This window comes from Camelina sativa, chromosome 8 (assembly GCF_000633955.1).
Source record: "Camelina sativa cultivar DH55 chromosome 8, Cs, whole genome shotgun sequence".
NCBI lineage: Eukaryota > Viridiplantae > Streptophyta > Magnoliopsida > Brassicales > Brassicaceae > Camelina > Camelina sativa.
In genome coordinates this window covers 20,269,842-20,287,638 of record NC_025692.1, presented here as the reverse complement: position 1 = coordinate 20,287,638, position 17,797 = coordinate 20,269,842, and the positions used below count along the sequence as shown (strand labels likewise).

Sequence of the window (17,797 nt, the reverse complement as noted above, 5' to 3'; positions counted from 1 at the left end):
TTTTTTTTTTTTTTTTTTTGCATTTTTAAGATTAAAAAATCAAACTAAAATTTTAGTAAAACGAATAGAAATCAAACTGATTTAAAATATCTAAAAGATATTTTTTAACAAAAAAAAAAGAAGAGATCAAACGGTTTTATCTTTTTTTAAAAAAAATATTAGTTAGTGGAAAACATATGTGGTTAATAATAATTGAGCTGAGTAGTGAAAAATAAATCCAAGAAAGAAAAAAAAAAGTCCCGTGGTGGACACGAGACGATCATCAATCTACGGCCATGAAAATTAATCATTTTTTGTCATTTTTTTTTTACCAAAAAAAAAAATTAATCATTTTTTTCAATTTAAGAATTTTTTTTTATATAATAAATATTTCACATTTCATCTCTCATTTTGATTCCTATCCTTTGCTTTCCAACACACGACACGACCTCTCTCTCAACAGCAACAAACAACAATAACAAAAAACAAAAAACAAAAAAAAAAACAATCTTCTTCTAACTTCTCCTTAGAGATCGCCGGAGCAAGGGATTGAAGGAAGAGACTAACTTACCCGTCGACTAGATTTCTCCGGCGACGCAGAGGAAAGTGTTGTTAGAACGACGACAGAGAAGAATAGCCGTGACTTGGGCTTTATTTTTTTTTTGTTCTTCGTTCTGGATTTGGGCCGAATCATTTAAATATGGGCTTTTAAAAGTAGAAAGCCCAAAAAGGCAAGACTGCGTGACAAAATAAAACTCTAACCGGACAAAACTAAAACTGAATCGAACCAGATACATAACTCAAAACCGACCAAAATCTAATCAAATAAACCTACTGGTTTTATTAAACTAAAGTCGATTTGAATTTAAATTTTGGAGTACCAAATTAAACCGAAACGTATAAACCAAGATATTTGTATTTCCAAATATAGTCATATTATATGAAATATTTTTAAATTAATTATTATCTACTATATTTGTTTTTGGTGTTGTCTATCTTTCATTTAAAAAAAAAAAAAAAGTCCCGTGGTGGACACGAGACGATCATCAATCTACGGCCATAAAAATTAATCATTTTATTTCAATTAAGAAAAAAAACAAATTCAATAAATATTTCACATTTCATCTCTCATTTTTATTCCTATCCTTTGCTTTCCACCAACACACGACTCTCTCTCTCTCTCTCTCAACAACAACACAAAGAAAAAAAAACAATCTTCTTCTAACTTCTCCTTAGAGCCACAACATCATATCAATGGCGTCTCTTCTCGCAAACGGTATCTCCGGCTTCTCACCACAACCCACTTCAGATTCCTCAAAATCACCAAAAGGGTTTCACCCAAACCCCGAATCTTTCAAATTCCCATCTCCCAAATCCATAAATCCAACAAGACCACTCTTCAAAATCAGAGCCGATGTCGGAATCGACTCACGTCCCATAGAAGCTACTGAATCAGGTACAAGCTCAGCCGATAAGCTTCAACAGTATTTTCAAAATCTCGATTACGACAAGAAGTACGGATTCGTCGAAGACATCGACTCCTTTACGATCCCTAAAGGCTTATCCGAAGAAACGATCCGATCGATTTCGAAATTGAAAGAGGAACCTGAGTGGATGCTCGAGTTTAGGTTCAAAGCTTATGAGAAGTTTCTGAAACTGGAAGAGCCTAAATGGTCAGACAATAGGTATCCTTCGATTAACTTCCAGGATATGTGTTATTACTCTGCTCCTAAAAAAAAACCAACTTTGAATAGTTTAGATGAAGCTGACCCTCAGCTTCTTGAGTATTTCGATAAGTTAGGTGTTCCTTTGACTGAGCAGAAACGTTTAGCTAACGTCGCTGTTGATGCGGTTCTCGATAGTGTTTCAATAGCTACTACTCATAGGAAGACTCTTGAGAAGTCTGGTGTCATCTTCTGTTCTATCTCTGAAGCTATTAGGGAGTATCCTGATTTGATTAAGAAGTATTTGGGAAGAGTTGTGCCTAGTGATGATAATTACTACGCTGCTTTGAATGCTGCGGTTTTTAGTGATGGCTCTTTCTGTTATATTCCCAAGAACACTAGATGTCCAATGCCTATTTCGACTTATTTCCGGATTAACGCTATGGAGACTGGTCAGTTCGAGAGGACTTTGATTGTTGCTGAGGAAGGGAGTTTTGTTGAGTATTTAGAAGGATGTACTGCTCCTTCCTATGATAAGAATCAGCTTCATGCTGCTGTGGTTGAGCTCTATTGTGGTGAAGGAGCTGAGATTAAGTACTCTACTGTGCAGAATTGGTATGCTGGGGATCAAGAAGGTAAAGGTGGGATTTACAATTTTGTCACAAAGCGTGGTCTTTGCGCTGGGGATCGTTCCAAGATCTCGTGGACTCAGGTTGAGACAGGGTCGGCGATCACTTGGAAGTACCCGAGTGTGGTTTTAGAAGGGGATGATTCGGTTGGCGAGTTTTACTCTGTTGCGTTGACTAATAACTATCAGCAGGCTGATACAGGGACCAAGATGATTCACAAAGGGAAAAACACGAAAAGTAGAATCATTTCAAAGGGGATATCAGCTGGGCATTCGAGAAACTGTTACCGTGGTCTTGTTCAGGTTCAGTCCAGAGCTGAGAATGCTAAAAATACTTCGACCTGTGACTCAATGCTTATCGGTGACGAAGCAGCTGCTAATACCTATCCTTACATCCAGGTAAATATGTCTATGCTATGATAAAGCTGCTAACTTTTGTCTGCCAGTTCTTGATTGATTGCATATAAATTTTGGTTGTGAACTTCTTTTCTAATTTGTTGTTGTGGGTCTGAAACATTAACAGGTAAAGAATCCATCGGCGAAAGTAGAACACGAAGCAAGTACCTCAAAGATTGGAGAAGATCAGCTTTTCTATTTCCAGCAGAGAGGTATCGATCACGAGAGAGCATTAGCAGCGATGATCTCTGGATTCTGCAGAGATGTCTTCAACAAGTTACCTGATGAATTTGGAGCCGAAGTTAACCAGCTTATGAGCATCAAGCTTGAAGGATCAGTGGGTTAAAAAACAAACCTCGCATTTATAGAACAGTTAAGGCAAAAAACAGAGTCTTTGTGCTTCTCAATAAGAACACTTCTAGTTTCAGTATCTGTAAAACTTTGTATTATGTAATGTTTTGATAGTTTTATGTGAATCTTGTGAAAGGTGTTGTTAATAGTATAACTCTTGCTAAAAACATGAAAACAATAATGTTTTCAGAAATGATCTTTGTAATAAAACTTTTTTGTGCACATACTTGTTTCTTCTAATACAGTTTTGTGGGGAATTTTAGAAAATTGTAGAATCTTCATGAGGATCAGTAAAAAGAGACTGAATCTCTTCTAGAGATTTGCCTTTGGTCTCTGGAACAAGCTTGGCTATGAACACAAATCCAAGGCCAATCACTGTGGCAAACATCAGAAATGTTCCTGCAATAAAAACGTTTTAGTTAGGTGACAACAACTTTATTTTCAAGATTCATAACTTATTCATTAACTAAATACTCTTAAAAACAAATTAAATACTATACCTGTGGAGCTCCACTGAAGCAAAAAACTGAAGGAACAAGCAACGAGCCATGAGCTGATAGAGCTGACCAAATTACACATTGTTCCTGCTGCTCCCTTCACGTCTACTGGATAAATCTAGTATAGGAAATAAAATATTACTTATGTAATGGATTTAACATTTTTTTTTTTTTAGATGTCTGCGTGATGTTTTTGTATCTATTAATCTTTTTTTATTATTATTATTATTTACCTCTGATGCTATGATCCATGGTATTGTTCCCATACCTGATCCATATGATCCAAAATACACCTAATTTAATAAACACGCAAAATACGGCTATTATACTATAAGTTTAACAAACCCGGTTTACACAAATCAATTTAGACCAATTACCAATTTCATCTTATACTCTAATATGTACATAAAATCAATCAACCACACTCTGATAAGAATATTATGTGCCTATATATTGTTGAATATGCATAATTAAATGGCATGATTCAATTTCAATGTAGATAAAGTGATGCCACATTTAGGGCAATACATGAACTCGAATGAGTTAGACATACATAAGTTCAGAGATATTGCAAAAACGAAATTCAAGAGTAAAGAGAACATAAATTCTCAATAGTCCTTCACAATACTTGCGAATTTGAGTCATCTTGAGTTTACGAATGAAAAAGACAAGCATACGACTTTGAGTCAGGTTTAAGCTAGCATAAAAGAACAAAACGGAACTTGTAGGAACTTTGAGTTGCATTCAGTGATGTCTGGTTTTGGAACCAGGTTTTTCATGGGTTTGCATTTCTACACCTGAAAGATGATAGAAGATATATAATAAAGGTACACAAAGTGAGGAGTGGAATAAAAGAATATAGAAAACTATAATGGAGCATAAGAAAAAGATATTACCAGATGAAGCTTAGTAACAGAAGTTGTGCGGATTACAGGACGAAATCGCTCTTCAGCTCCACTCTCCCATTCAGCTTCTTCTACCCATCCTTCATCCACTTCTATGAGAAGATCATCAATTCTCTTGACACTTCTGGAATTTAATGGAAGCTTACGCAGCTTAGGGCAGCCTGTTATATGTACTTTCTTCAGACAGGGAAAAGAGAGTGGACTCCAATAGATGCTCTTAAGTTCATCCAAGTACTCAAGATGAAGGACTTTTAGCTTTTGAAAAAGATCCACCACACTGACACCTGCAGCTTTCTCTTCGCTTATTATTTCTTTCAGCTTCGGTAACAGTGTGATGCTTAGATACTCAAGATTTGCAGCATATATCAGCCACGTCAAAGTCGTTAGACCCTCGCATGTGAGTAGTTCCACAGCTGAGAGGTTCTTGAACCATGTCTTGCGTGGGGTGATACATGGATTGGATGATGTAGATGGAGAATCCTGGTTCCTTCCATTGTACTTCCATCCCGTCTCTGACTCCGTGATATCACAATCTGTAATTCCAAGTTTAGAAAGTCCAACTAACGCGCCAAAGGTTGCTGCAAATGATACCACAGATACTTTGAGTCCTTCCAGATATATACCCTGTGTACGCCCTTTCAAATTGCTTCCTAAGAAAGCTTCCAAAACATCAACTTCTCTCACAGTAATGGTCAAAAGTTCTAAATCATTTAAACCCTCCAAGCTCTTCAGTAAGGAGAGATCTAACGCAGCCCTAGAACCGTAAAATCTCAAAACCTGCAACTTTAGTAATCCTGCAATTATGCTGATGCTTTGAAGATTGGATGTGGACTCCAGATCCAAGTGAATCAGTTCTATCAAATCTTTTAAAACTTGCAAATTCTTTATCCCAGTCTTTAATAAGCTGAGATACCGCAAAGCTACCAACATTGAAAATTCTTCCGGTAACTCAATGATACCAGGGTTGCTAGATAGATCCAAAACCACCAGATTCGACATGACCAGAAAGAAGTTACCAACTATTTTGACCAACCTGTTATTTTGCAGGAACAAGGTTATAAGACGATCCGGATTGGGCAATCTGCGAGAGTCGGTTATGCTCTCAATCTCATTGTTCATCAGCGACATCTTCGTCACAACTTTCCAATTCTTGAGATTTGGTAGATGGCTTAACTTAACACCGGTTTTGACTAGAAATCTTTCTCCAACTCCAGTGACTATCCACAGTGCCATCTCACGAATCAGGCCATGCATATACACTGTCTGTTTAGACTCCCCCCCATCCTCCAATAACAACCATGCCCCAACAAGAGTACGGATTATCTCAAGGCCTCGACTCATTGCTCCTTCTCTTCCGTCTTCTTCATCTATGATACCCTCACCAATCCAGTACTCTACCAGTTCATCTTTTCTGATATTATGTGCCTCCGGAAATAAAGCACAATATAGAAAACACAACTTTGCGTCCTCTCTTTCCAAATGATCATAGCTGTACTTCAAAACAGGAAATACTTTCTTCTCCATATCATCCGACACAGGCAGAGAAGATTCCAAAGTAGAGAGTACCTGATGCCATTCATCTGCAGTCGTTTTACATGACAGAGACTTGCCAATGACCACAATTGCAAGGGGTAAGTAAAGGCACTTTTTCACAATATCTTTTGCGTGCTCAAGCATTTCGCCATTTAATGTGTCTCTTCTGGAATGATGCTTTAACAAATCCAATGCGTCCTTCTCTGCTAAACATTCAACATTTATGTCCTTATTTGCCCCCATACTTCCACAGACATCCTTAAAACGAGTAGTAAACACGACTTTGTATTCTCTCCCCTGCAATGGAATTCCGATTGCTATTAAACTCACTTCCTCCCATAAGTCATCTAATAACAACACGAATCGGTGCTTCACATGTTTTAGAACCCTGTGTATATCACCGGCTTTCTCCCTTTGTGATTTCTTGATCCAATCCTCGCCGCAGAGGGCTAATCTTTTCCCGATATCATCTTGAATCATCCCAATATCTGCATCTTTAGAAACTTCAACCCAAATAACCACATCATAGTCATCCTTAGAGTTAGCAAACTTGTTATCGATTAGACTGAGCAGTGTAGTTTTACCCACTCCCCCCATACCATATAGACCCAAAATTCTAATATCAGATTCCCTAAGAAGGCTCCATATCCTTTGAAGCGTTGTATCAAGGCCAAATGTTTGCTGAACAGATTCTTCTACTACCACGGGAGGAGGAGCTTGCGCAGCCACCACTTCAAACTCATATGCAGACAAGAAACTTTGGACTTCATTTAACTTCACAGAAATCTTTTTGCCAGAGCCGTAGACGGAAAAGAAACTGCAGGAACAATACCCATACGTTGACAGCCTTTGTTGTATAGCGGTAGCATCAGCAACCAGCAGATTGGTGTCGGTTTCAATGGTTTCAACTTTTGAAAGCCACCTTTCCACTTTAGCTGACCGTATCCCACCCTTGAGTTCTTCAGCATCAACTTCGCGTAACAAATCACATCTTTTTGCTTTGAGATCCTCCAAAGCATTCTTTAGATCGTCAAGATTCTCCTCAATCTTGCCAATGTAAGCTCCATGTGCCGCCAAGAAACTAAAAACTGGTCGAAGACGTCCAACAGCTGCAAAAACAGTCTCGAAAACGGTACCCATTACTCTCAGTATCGGAGAAAAGATGAATGAGAAGAGCAAATCTTGAACGTGAGAAGACTAAAAGGATGTAAAATAGTAGTAGTTACAGTTTGGTCTCTATATATATATATATGTATATATGTATTATATGTTTTGCAATTTGCATGTCATTATCGAATATCATAAAACATGGTTCACACAAATCAATGGATGTATAAACTTGAAAGAAAACCACGAAGTAAAAAAAAATCAACGCAAACCATTTTGTATTCTTTAAATATTTGCATCTGTTATCGTTGTCGTTGATATTGCAGCAATGTAGGTAGGTAGCTGTTGAAAGTTCCAGAGCAATACGAATCCGAAAAAGCTACACACTGTAATTTAGAGTTGAAGGAAGAAAGGGTCAAAAGCAAGAGAAATGATCCAATCGCTTCACTCAAGAGTCTTAATGACTTAATTTGAACTAATAAGTATAGAGATTAATTCGCAAACAGAGGAAGGAGAAAGAATTTGAGATACATACACCAGCACTGCATAGCCTTGAATATAGAGAGAGATTAGTCATCAACAATTTGTGGCTCACCACCTGTGGATATGAAATCAAATCAACAAAACAGAAAACATCATTATATACGACGACACCATCAAAATCCATAGACAAAATTACCAACCTTTTTTTTTTCCGGTCTTTTTTTTAGATTCCAAATCGAATAAATAAATGTATCTCATTGTTTGACTAACCTTCATCCCCAATCTCTGCAACCCAGTAAACACCGTCTATGCATCAGAGAGCGCAACGGAAAGCAAAACTCACTGTAGTTCTCGGTGAATTCGGGTCAACCGGATCCGAGTCGGGTAAAATGGGCTGAGTTTTAAAACAAAGGAGGACAGTGTAATGGGTCGTACAGGCCCAGGTTACTTTCCGTTGGAACTTGTAATGTTTTTTTTTGTTAGTTAAAGGTTGCTTAAGAAAGAGTCACATTTCAACGTTTTTTAGTCTTCGCTAAAATCTTCAAGCTTGTCTACTCTCTTCTCCATCTTGCTTTGCTCTTACACATCACTTCAAAGTACATATAGAATCTAAGTAATAGAGAGTGAGAGACTGGGAGAGAGAGAGAGAGACTAGCCATTGTTGATTCAAGGGGAACTCGTTTCATTGGTGATGTTCTTGAGTGAGTTTCGATCTGTTATTGACGAAAAACCAGAAGATCAAACTTTCACACTCACATTTATACAAACAAATCGAAAGCAATGAATACAAACTACGATTTATTGATGGAACCAAAGTACAATGACATGTATATAGTATAATCTATCAAACGTAGTAATACTACAACTTAGAAGAAGACAAGTACAAGAGTTTTAAAAAGAGCACAACTTGTAAGAGCAAACGAGAAGTTTTATTATTACTACAACTTGGAAGACAAGGAAAATAATAGAAAATGCATCTATAATGAGCCAACGGTGGCTATCTGCTGCTTCCGCGGGTGGATGGAAGCAAACCTTGAGAAGGTCTGATTCCCACACGACGAAGCTGATTCTCAGCTTGTTCAATATTAATCCGCAATTCACGCTCACGAAAAGTTGCCTTTTCGAGTTCCGCTCTTGTCATGCTAAGGCGAACCAAGGCAGCTTGGAGCTCATCATAGCGGACTGAATGATAAGAAAAAGAATACGATCTCTTTTTATTATCTGATCAGTAAGACGATACAATTGATTAGCACAGAGAGTTACTAGACGCAGCTAGAACATTCCTCTGGCTCCCTCATAAGTCACACACGACTCTGCACAATCTAACAAACTCCAAAACATACCTCTAACAACCAACTAACAATCCTTTTATATCACAAAAGACTCGCACAAGTGAACTTCTCTCATCGCACGTGCGCCTCATGCCTCGTTTCTTCTTCGAATGTACACTCTACGAGGCTTATCAATGAAACGGTGGCTTCACGAGAACCACGTCCGACTCGAACGATCCCTCTCTGATCGATCGAGATAATGCTGATCACTATGATGATCACTTGGTTCAAACGGAAGCGAACCTTGAGCAAATGTCCTTCCTGCACGATAAAAGTCTTTGAGTAAAAAAAAAAAAACGTCCAAGTAATTATGGAAAAACACTAGAACGATAAATTTGTAATGAAACGGAGATCAATATAATAACCCTACTTAGAATCAAAGAGCAAAAAGTTAATATATGTCAATCACATATACGCTAAAGGTAAAAAAAATACTGTTCTCCGAGGAGCTTCCTCGGGCTCGGTCGCGGTGGCTCATCTTTTTTTTGTTGTTGAAAACTTGAAATGGATTCGTCTCTCACTCTCTATCTATTCAGCCTACTCTATATATACGCAAAACGGGTAGGTTTGACTTAAGATCCCAATTTTGTAACCACATAAATAATCTTATGTCATTTATTTGTTTTCCTTAATTCTAGTCAACAATATACGGTATCAAATTGATCGTTGATAATGAATCTTATATCCATTTAAAACTTTTAGGATTTATAACGATCATATATGCTACTTACCAAAAATATTCAGTTACATCTACAATATATTTCAGTTACCAAAATTATTCAGTTACGCCTATATGAAACATAGTGAACACAAAACATCGTTAATGGAAGTTGAAACTTGTTCAATTGGGCAGCAGTTCCGTACTCAACAATTCATTTTTCTACTCTAAAAGCACAATTTACACATGATATGATACATGCTGGAAAAAAAGAAGCAGGCTAAGAAGAAAATGAAGTCATCATCATCAATCTTCAATCATACAAAATGGATTTACCTTGGTGCTCATATAAAGCAACTGCTCTGTCCTTTCATTTCTCTAAGAAATCACTTGTCCTCCATACAGAAGCACCTGAAGCCATTTACAGCCCAAAAACATTTGTAGTATACAACTTACTTAGAAATCCCTGGCATATGTTGTAACCAAATAAACATAAGAGTTTTACCTATCTTCTTACAGCTCTTCCCTTTAAACGGGCCAACTGCTTCTTCAAGCTTATGTTCATCTACTTCTCTAGAATCCGTCATCATCCCAAATCCAGTCTCTTAATCACAAAAAAAACAAAGTAATAGTAAGCAAAATCGATATGAGATTTATGTGAAGAAAACAACCCAAACAAAGTAATATTTTCCCGAGTCACTCAAGTGGGAACAAACATCTGTTTCTAAACACTAATGCGTGTCTATGATGAAACATCTAGGATCAGATTAATAGTCTTCTTCAAATCATTGCATAAGCTATTCCACTTAAGATCAGAGCCTAAGTGTTTTATCTTGGAACCAAACCACAAATTCAAAAATCTGTATTATGCTCTCTTTTTGATCATCATTCTAAGATAAGATTCCTTTGAACATATTTCAATTCACATAATCCACAAACTACAGAAAACAGAGGTACTAGAAGCAAACCTGCTCAATAATTTCATGCCGCTGAAGATTTTTTGAAAACCCTCGTTTCCCGTGGCACAAAAGGAGTCCAACCTAAAGCAGAACTCCAAGAAATCAGTTTAATAACTTCAATTATGAAAAGCCAAGTTGAGCCTTGAGTTCTTTAAGCCACCTATTGGGACCTTGTGGCAAGTGGTGTGGTTGTGTGGTCTTAAAAGATTTGCCCAATCCTGCAATTTGGAGAGTCCAATATTCCAGATTATTAGATATAGAAACTAAAATTAAGACAGATTGGTGACAGATCTATACATACAAACTGCAATTGCCCAAACAACTGAGTTCATTCATAGCCTAAGAACAAGGTGAATCGGATAGAGAACTCTTGGCTATGAACTAAATAACATGTGGTAAGATATTGCTTCTTTTGCCCACCGGTTATGCCTCTTCTCCGTTTCCAACAAATATTTCTGCACAAATTTCAAGCCTGAGGATCTTGACGTAATAACTTGAATGAGTCCTAAGTTTCATCATTTGATAGTATAGAATAGATATACAAAATGGTCGCATCAAATACCAAAAGAAGTCAAACTTGTGATTCATATATAATTGTTTTCTGAATCATATAAAAAAATCTGAGTTACGACAAATTTTAAAGCAAAATTTTATGAAAAAAAAGAGAGTGTAATGGTAGTGATAGATGGGTATGTGGTATCCAATAACAGAGTGGAAAAATCCATGGTTCAATTCAAAGCAACCATAAGATTAGCTCAAAGAACACAACTTTAGATTTTATATTTTTATATGTTTTTTGGACAATCACAAGTCGCTCACTTGTTCCTTTCCCTTCAATTTCTCAATCTGTTGTTAGTTCAGATTTCATACAAGACATAATTAAGTAGCTAATAAGAACTATAATCTGAGATAAGCAGAAGAAGATGAGATTACCTACAGAGACTTAGAGAGCCTCTTTTTCATGATGGTGGAATTGATATAAATCAACATGGAGGAAACCCTAAGTCGGAATCGGGATGCTTAATGAGAGAGCCAACAAGGTGAGAGAGAGAGAGATGAGGAAGATGGGGCATAAACACTAAATCAACCAAAATTTCGATTTAGGGTTTGGGATGAGCTGGGTCGTCGGAGGAAGAGGAGATGGAGGAGATGTCTGAGGGGGAGGAGGATGGGGGAGACGGTCTAGAAATAGCGGCGGAGGAGTAGTTCTGCGAGGATAGAGGGAGGAGACAATGGTTGAGCACTTGAGCTATTCTCCTTTTTTTTTTTCTTAATCGGTCTAAACTTTTTTTCTTTTTTCTTATTTTTTTGGTCTCCAATTAACCAATGTAAAAAAGGACAGGTTATTGTGTTTTTTTGTGTAAGTAATTTTTTACTACAATCTGTGACATAAATTTTTATGTTGTGTGAACTATTGCTACACCATTTTGTGTTTCTAAATTTGTAGTAATTTTGCTACAATTTATCTATATTACTATTTGTTATTATATAGCTACAATTAGTTACTAATTAGCTACAAATTCTATTAATTAAAATTTTATCACTAATTTGTAATTATTTGTAGTTAATATTTGTTACTATTTTTTTTTTGTAGCAAGAAATGTAACTATATAATCAAAATTCACTAGTAAAAATATATTGTAGATGTAATTGAATATTTTTCTTCTTCACATTGACGAAAATATTCAATTACCAAAAATATATCATAAAACTTGTCTTTTTCTTCTTCACATTGACGACTCACTAGTTTTTTTTGTCAATGTGAAGAATAAAATCATTTTAGCTCCATAATTAGTCTATATACAGTACAATCTCTATTTTGAGTCCTTTCTTCTTCCACGAAAACATGCCAAAGTTTCTCTCAAATTAATGGACCATTTACATTAGTCGTTCTCCAACTTTTGTTCGTGGAAATTTCTAACCAAAGAAAGGAGTGTTAATATCCAAAAATATCTATAAATGAGTATCTCGATCCTATTTTCTAAACTGATAGTTTCATAAATAAATAAAAGTAGAATGCAAATATCTAATAGGGTTTCACAGTATCTACTAGGTTTTCAAACTTTTTGTATGATTAATGTCATTTACAACCACAAATGATATAGTGGCTTGGAAAAACAATATCAATTAAATAAGTGACTTCTCTACATTTATTTAATTATTTATTTCATTGGAACACCTAACTAGCTCGTCCAAAGATAATACATCAGCAACGATACGTCATCCTTAATTATACGTCCTCTTACGTCACAACATCACAATAATTGTAAATTTCCTTCATGGCTTGTGTAATTTGAACACAAACACTCTTTGAACTATACAGTTTTTGTGTTGCCTTTGGTGGCTTGACATGCATAAATAAATGTTGAACCGTTGTCCCAAAGTAAGCTCCATTAATGTCTTTTCATCGTTTTAAGAAAAACCCCACAAAAGATAACACCTACAAACTCAAAAATAAATCCTAGGTCGGTTGATCCCAATCAGGACACGCGTACATCTGACAATATTTTATTACAGTTCCATGGCACCCATGATGGATAATAGCTTTACCAAACCAATTTTCGGGGGAAAAAAATTATAATCTAATATAGCTAAAAGAGAGCAATTTTATGATATATGATTAATTCTCTGATATCAGATGACATTAATAAGAAGGAAAACGTAGAAAAATACAGGTTCAAGTTTAACAAACTCATCAAAAGAGTTTGGGTTTTTTCTTTCCTCTAACCATGCTTCTGATTGCTTCTAATGTGTGTGTACCTAAAGATAAATAGAGCCATGACAGCTCTCTTCACCTTTGGTGATTACAATGCTTTTTGTTTCTCCTTTTTTTTTTTTTTTTTTTTTTTTTTTTTTTTTTCTTCCAATCCAAAGCCATGATCTTGTTTCTTGGGTTTTGTCTTTAAAACTTCCTTCACGGCTTGTGTAATTTGAACCCAAAAACTCTTTGAACATAGTTTTGTGTTGCCTTTGGTGGCTTCAGATGCCCATAAGTCATCAAGAACAGATGTGGAAATGTTGTCCCAAAGTAAGAAGCTCCATCAATGTCTGTTTATCGATTTAAGGAAAACCCAAAAAAGATAACACCTGCAAGATCTATATAAACTCAACGTAATCATTTCTTTATCCATTACGAATCCAACTTCAGATTTTTCAGAAGTGCATTCATAAATATGTATCAGCAAAAAGTGAATGTGTGGAGAAAAAAGGATACTGCCTTGATACTTCGATCGTGGGTAATAAATATCTTCACATTTTGGGCAATATATCGGATTGGATTGGCCAACGGGAAGACAAGGTTGGCCACAGCAGTAAACTCTTGGACATCTTCCAAAGTCATAGTTTTTATACTTGTCTAACTGCAAATAAATAGAAGAATCAAGCGGGTGCATATTTTATAGGATGTTTAAGATATGAAATGGGTTGAAAGTTTTGTTTACCATAGCAGCCAACCCTTTGCTTGTCAATATGTAACGACTAACGAGCATGAATCAGTCCATAAAGCATCTCAGCAGCTGACTCGATCAATTCATTCTGTTCCTTTGTAAACATCTCTCCTGTTACCGACCCAATCCATATCAAACATTCAAGAGACATAATCGTAAAAGCGAAACCCATATTGGTTTCACTACTATTCCTCCTAAATGCAGATTCTGTCTCTAGAGCTAAACCGCAACAAAAACTAAAATGACAGGAAACAAGTATGAAAACTTACCGTGAGAAGATTCAACATCCAAGATCAAATCAAGAGCGTACTCGTAATAAGGAACTAGACTGCTGAGCCCACATAAGTTGAAGTGCATCTTGAATGTAATCGTCATCAACTTCACAAAAGAAGTCGTTCCCTCGTAGATTACAGAACCAAGATATCCATGAAGTGTCCTCTCCATCAGACCCACTAACATCTGATCCCTCACTATCTGTATCTGATTCATCTATATTCCCACAAAACAACTCATCAGTCATATCAAAAACTCCAGAGACTTTTAAACAAATGAATTTGCTTGATTCAGCTAATTATAATTAATACAATTCCAACATCCCTATCTCTACAATATCAAAACTTGAATTCCCAAATCAGGAAAAGCTAGGTTAAAGTCTCTCTCTCTAATCAAACCCAAAAACAAAAAATTTCCAAATGCAGAAGGCAAAAAACCGTCAGAAACATTATTGTTCTTAGAGAGAGAAGCAGAACGCGAATCTCTACTATGGCTGTCATTCGACTGCTGCTGCTGCTTCTTCCCCATCAAATTCGCCGTCGCCGCGGTAACGGTTCCTTTACCTTTACCGTTAACTTGAAGATACGTTGACGGAGAAGGCCGTTCGAGAGCGTCGTTGATCCGTTTACGATCTACAACCTCAGGCTCGAATTCGCCGTACCTCTTTCTCTATATATGATTCTTCTAGAAAAAAATTACCTAAACAAATCTCTATCTATCTATCTATTACAGGCTAATAATGGTACACGTTTCACCTGCGCCGGTGAGGGATTGAGAAATCGACGGCGATTATAATACCGTGAGCTCTTCTTAGGGTTTTTGCGTTTTGTTCGACTCTTTTTTGGTTTCTCTCGCGTTTCGCTAATTATTAGCCTCTCTCTCTCTTTTGGTACACAACAGACAGAGAGAAAGAGGGCTTTTGATACTCCAGACAGTGAGAAATCAGATGTTAGTATGTTTGATGGAGAGGACACTTCATGGATATCTTGGTTCTGTAATCTACGAGGAAACGAGTTCTTTTGTGAAGTTGATGATGACTACATTCAAGTTGACTTCAACTTGTGTGGACTCAGCAGTCTAGTTCCCTACTAGGATGTTGATCTTGGATGCTGAATCTTCTCATGGTAAGTTTGTTTAATGTTTTCTCTTATGTCAATTCAGTTTTAGTTTTTGTTGCGGTCTAGCTCTAGGGACAAAATCTGCATTTAGGGATAGTAGTGAAACCAATATGGGTTCGCTTTTACGATTAGAATAAACCCTTTTTTTTTTTTTATCAAAATTTCTTTTCATACGAACGAACATACTCATGAATTGTGCTCTGTTCAATTATTTAATCGATTTTCAAGGATAAAGTTTTCTGTTTTCTTGAAACCCAAAAGAAAGGGATGACACATTATATGATTGTGTTCTGTCCGGTTTCTAATTTGGGAAAATTGTCCCCAAGTAAGGCAAGCATGTGTTTATCATAGTAAGACTTCTCATATAACAGTAAGACTTGTCGTATAATTGTCCCGAAGTAAGACAAACATGTGGTTAAGACTTGTCATATAATTTTCCTGAAGTAAGGCAAGCATGTGTTTATCACAGTAAGACTTGTCATATAATTGTCCCCAAGTAAGACAAGCATGTGTACACAGTAAGACTTGTCATATAATGTTGCCTAAGAATGTGAATGAAACAGAGATATATGTCCCTAAGCATGTGTTTAACACAGTAAGACTTGTCACATGATCTCTGCGATTATCTTTTATTCATTGCTGGCTGGGCAGCATGATAGTAAGGATTCAATATTCTGCTGTAAAAGCTCTCAATGATCTGCTTATTGATGGAGATATATTCAATGTTCTGCTTTCAATTTGAGCTTAAAAACTCTCAATGATCTGCTTATTGATGGAGATATATTCAATGTTCTGCTTTAAAAAATCTTGAGCTTAAAATCTCTCAGTGATCTGCTTATTAATGGAGATATATTCAATGTTCTGCTTCAAAACTTTTGAGCTTAAAAAACTCTCAATGATCTGCATATGGATGAGGATATATTCAGTGCTCTGCTATGAAAACTTTTGAGTTTAAAAACTCTCAGTGATCTGCTTATTAATGGAGATTATACATTCAATGATCTGCTTATTGTTGGAGATTATACATTCAGTGATCTGCTTATTGATGGAGATTATACATTCAGTGATCTGCTTATTAATGGAAATTATATCCAATGATCTGCTTATTGATGGAGATTATATTCAATGATCTGCTATGAAAATTATTGAGTTTAAAAACTCTCAGTGATCTGTTTATTGACGGAGATATATTCAATGTTCTGCTTTAGATTTCTTGAGTTAAAAGACTCTCAATGATCTGCATTTTGATGAGGATAAATGATTTGAAGTAATACTTGGCTAATGTCGTCCGATTGGGAAATCCATTTGTATGGATTGAGACAACATGAAAACATTCTATATTCTGCACTATGCCTAGCTCTCGAAGCTCTTCTTGTTAGAGAAGGCACATTATTGTGCAACGCTTGATGGGATTGCGGCTCGAGCAAAGCACTAAAGAGAAAGAGAGAAAATCTGACATGTTATTGGAGAGGTATGTATCTCATCTTCAACATGAGTTGCAAACCTCCTTTTCTATCTTGACTTGAGGGACTCCAGTAACAAGCTCTCTTTGCATCATTGACCTCATTGTCTCGAGGTTTATATGTCCCAATCGTACATGCCATCTGTTAGACTCACTTCAAACTGTTAGATTAAGACACATAGTGTCTTTTATGTTCATACAGACCTTGTATAATCGATTTTCTTGATATGGTAGTCTCGACAACTATTTTTCCCTCACTATCATGCATAGTTAGATCTTCTCCTAGCATTCGTACATCAAAACCAACTTCAGTTGTTTGACCAAGACTAATGATATTGCTCTTTAAATCGGGAATGTAATACACGCTAGGCATTGTCCTTGCTTCCCCATTCATATCGATGAACTCAATGGATCCTTTTCCTTTTATGTCAATGCGAGAATCATCACCGAATCTCACCTTTTCAGTAATAGTGCTATCCAATGAAGAGAAATATCTACGATCTCCTGTCATGTGATTACTTGCCCCATTGTCGAGATACCACACATTGTTCTCTTTAGCACTTGTTTCATACTTCTTTGGATCAACCTTCTTCTCGTTTAGGAACACAACCTCATGCATCATGAGCTCATCTGCGTATTCAATGTCTTTTATGTCTTTTGTGTCGGTTTCATGGGTTTCTTGTAGCTTAAGCAATCTGCCTGGACAATCGGATGCGTAATGGCCAAGTTTGTCACACCGGAAACACTCACCTTTCGACAGATCTCTAGTCCCGTTAAATCTTCCACGACCTCTTCTCCTGAAGCGTCCTCCGCGACCTCTGCCTCGATACCCTCTATAGTATCCTCCATTAGGATCACAGTTTGCTTCATAACGATTTGGTTGTGGTGCTTGAGGCTTCAAATTCGTGTACATCAGCTTATTTTGGTCTTCAAGTACCTCTTCTTCCTCTGCAATTCGCTCTTCATATACCTTTAAGCGTCCCACAGTATCCTCAAACCTTGTCTTG

General features: G+C 36.6%; 3 protein-coding genes, 1 long non-coding RNA gene and 1 pseudogene across 9 annotated transcripts; 1 reads left to right on the top strand and 4 right to left on the bottom strand.

Moving 5' to 3' along the window:
* On the top strand, positions 1,119–3,240 carry LOC104707631 (UPF0051 protein ABCI8, chloroplastic-like). The gene is made up of 2 exons (XM_010424006.2): positions 1,119–2,670; positions 2,795–3,240. The coding sequence occupies exons 1-2, from the start codon at positions 1,234–1,236 to the stop codon at positions 3,011–3,013; spliced, it is 1,656 nt and encodes a 551-aa protein (XP_010422308.1). The 5' UTR covers positions 1,119–1,233; the 3' UTR covers positions 3,014–3,240.
* Positions 3,273–3,794, bottom strand: LOC104707629 (sugar transporter ERD6-like 15). The gene is made up of 3 exons (XM_010424005.2): positions 3,749–3,794; positions 3,519–3,633; positions 3,273–3,417 (listed from the first exon to the last, which is right to left on the bottom strand). Exons 1-3 carry the CDS (start codon positions 3,779–3,781, stop codon positions 3,278–3,280), a joined length of 288 nt encoding a protein of 95 aa, XP_010422307.1. The 5' UTR covers positions 3,782–3,794; the 3' UTR covers positions 3,273–3,277.
* LOC104707628 (probable disease resistance protein At5g47250) lies at positions 3,977–7,900 on the bottom strand. 4 transcript variants are annotated; one of them, XM_010424000.2, is made up of 4 exons: positions 7,814–7,900; positions 7,596–7,658; positions 4,412–7,446; positions 3,977–4,312 (listed from the first exon to the last, which is right to left on the bottom strand). In XM_010424000.2, the coding sequence occupies exons 3-4, from the start codon at positions 7,091–7,093 to the stop codon at positions 4,307–4,309; spliced, it is 2,688 nt and encodes an 895-aa protein (XP_010422302.1). In that variant the 5' UTR covers positions 7,094–7,446; positions 7,596–7,658; positions 7,814–7,900; the 3' UTR covers positions 3,977–4,306. The 4 variants fall into 4 exon arrangements, 3 of the variants coding, with proteins under 3 accessions (XP_010422302.1, XP_010422303.1, XP_019084454.1); XM_010424001.2 differs by having other exon boundaries at positions 7,744–7,817; XR_754689.2 differs by lacking the exon at positions 3,977–4,312 and having other exon boundaries at positions 6,975–7,062; positions 7,333–7,446.
* On the bottom strand, positions 8,734–11,790 carry LOC104707627. 3 transcript variants are annotated; one of them, XR_002033038.1, is made up of 7 exons: positions 11,425–11,790; positions 10,652–10,709; positions 10,501–10,572; positions 10,038–10,136; positions 9,869–9,943; positions 9,310–9,416; positions 8,734–9,135 (listed from the first exon to the last, which is right to left on the bottom strand). It is a non-coding gene; the product is annotated as an uncharacterized LOC104707627 (long non-coding RNA). The 3 variants fall into 3 exon arrangements; XR_754687.2 differs by lacking the exon at positions 9,310–9,416 and adding an exon at positions 10,793–10,946 and having other exon boundaries at positions 11,425–11,789; XR_754686.2 differs by lacking the exon at positions 9,310–9,416 and having other exon boundaries at positions 11,425–11,784.
* LOC104707626 lies at positions 13,107–14,899 on the bottom strand (annotated as a pseudogene).

Bases quoted from the DNA above. Each gene is read 5' to 3' on its own strand.
- LOC104707631 (XM_010424006.2), top strand. From the start codon at position 1,234: ATGGCGTCTCTTCTCGCAAACGGTATCTCCGGCTTCTCACCACAACCC. The intron at 2,671-2,794 runs GTAAATATGTCT...AAACATTAACAG, and splicing joins ATACCTATCCTTACATCCAG to GTAAAGAATCCATCGGCGAA.
- LOC104707629 (XM_010424005.2), bottom strand. From the start codon at position 3,781: ATGGGAACAATACCATGGATCATAGCATCAGAG. The intron at 3,634-3,748 runs GTAAATAATAAT...TTCCTATACTAG, and splicing joins CATGGATCATAGCATCAGAG to ATTTATCCAGTAGACGTGAA. The intron at 3,418-3,518 runs GTATAGTATTTA...TTTTTATTGCAG, and splicing joins GCTTCAGTGGAGCTCCACAG to GAACATTTCTGATGTTTGCC.
- LOC104707628 (XM_010424000.2), bottom strand. From the start codon at position 7,093: ATGGGTACCGTTTTCGAGACTGTTTTTGCAGCTGTTGGACGTCTTCGA.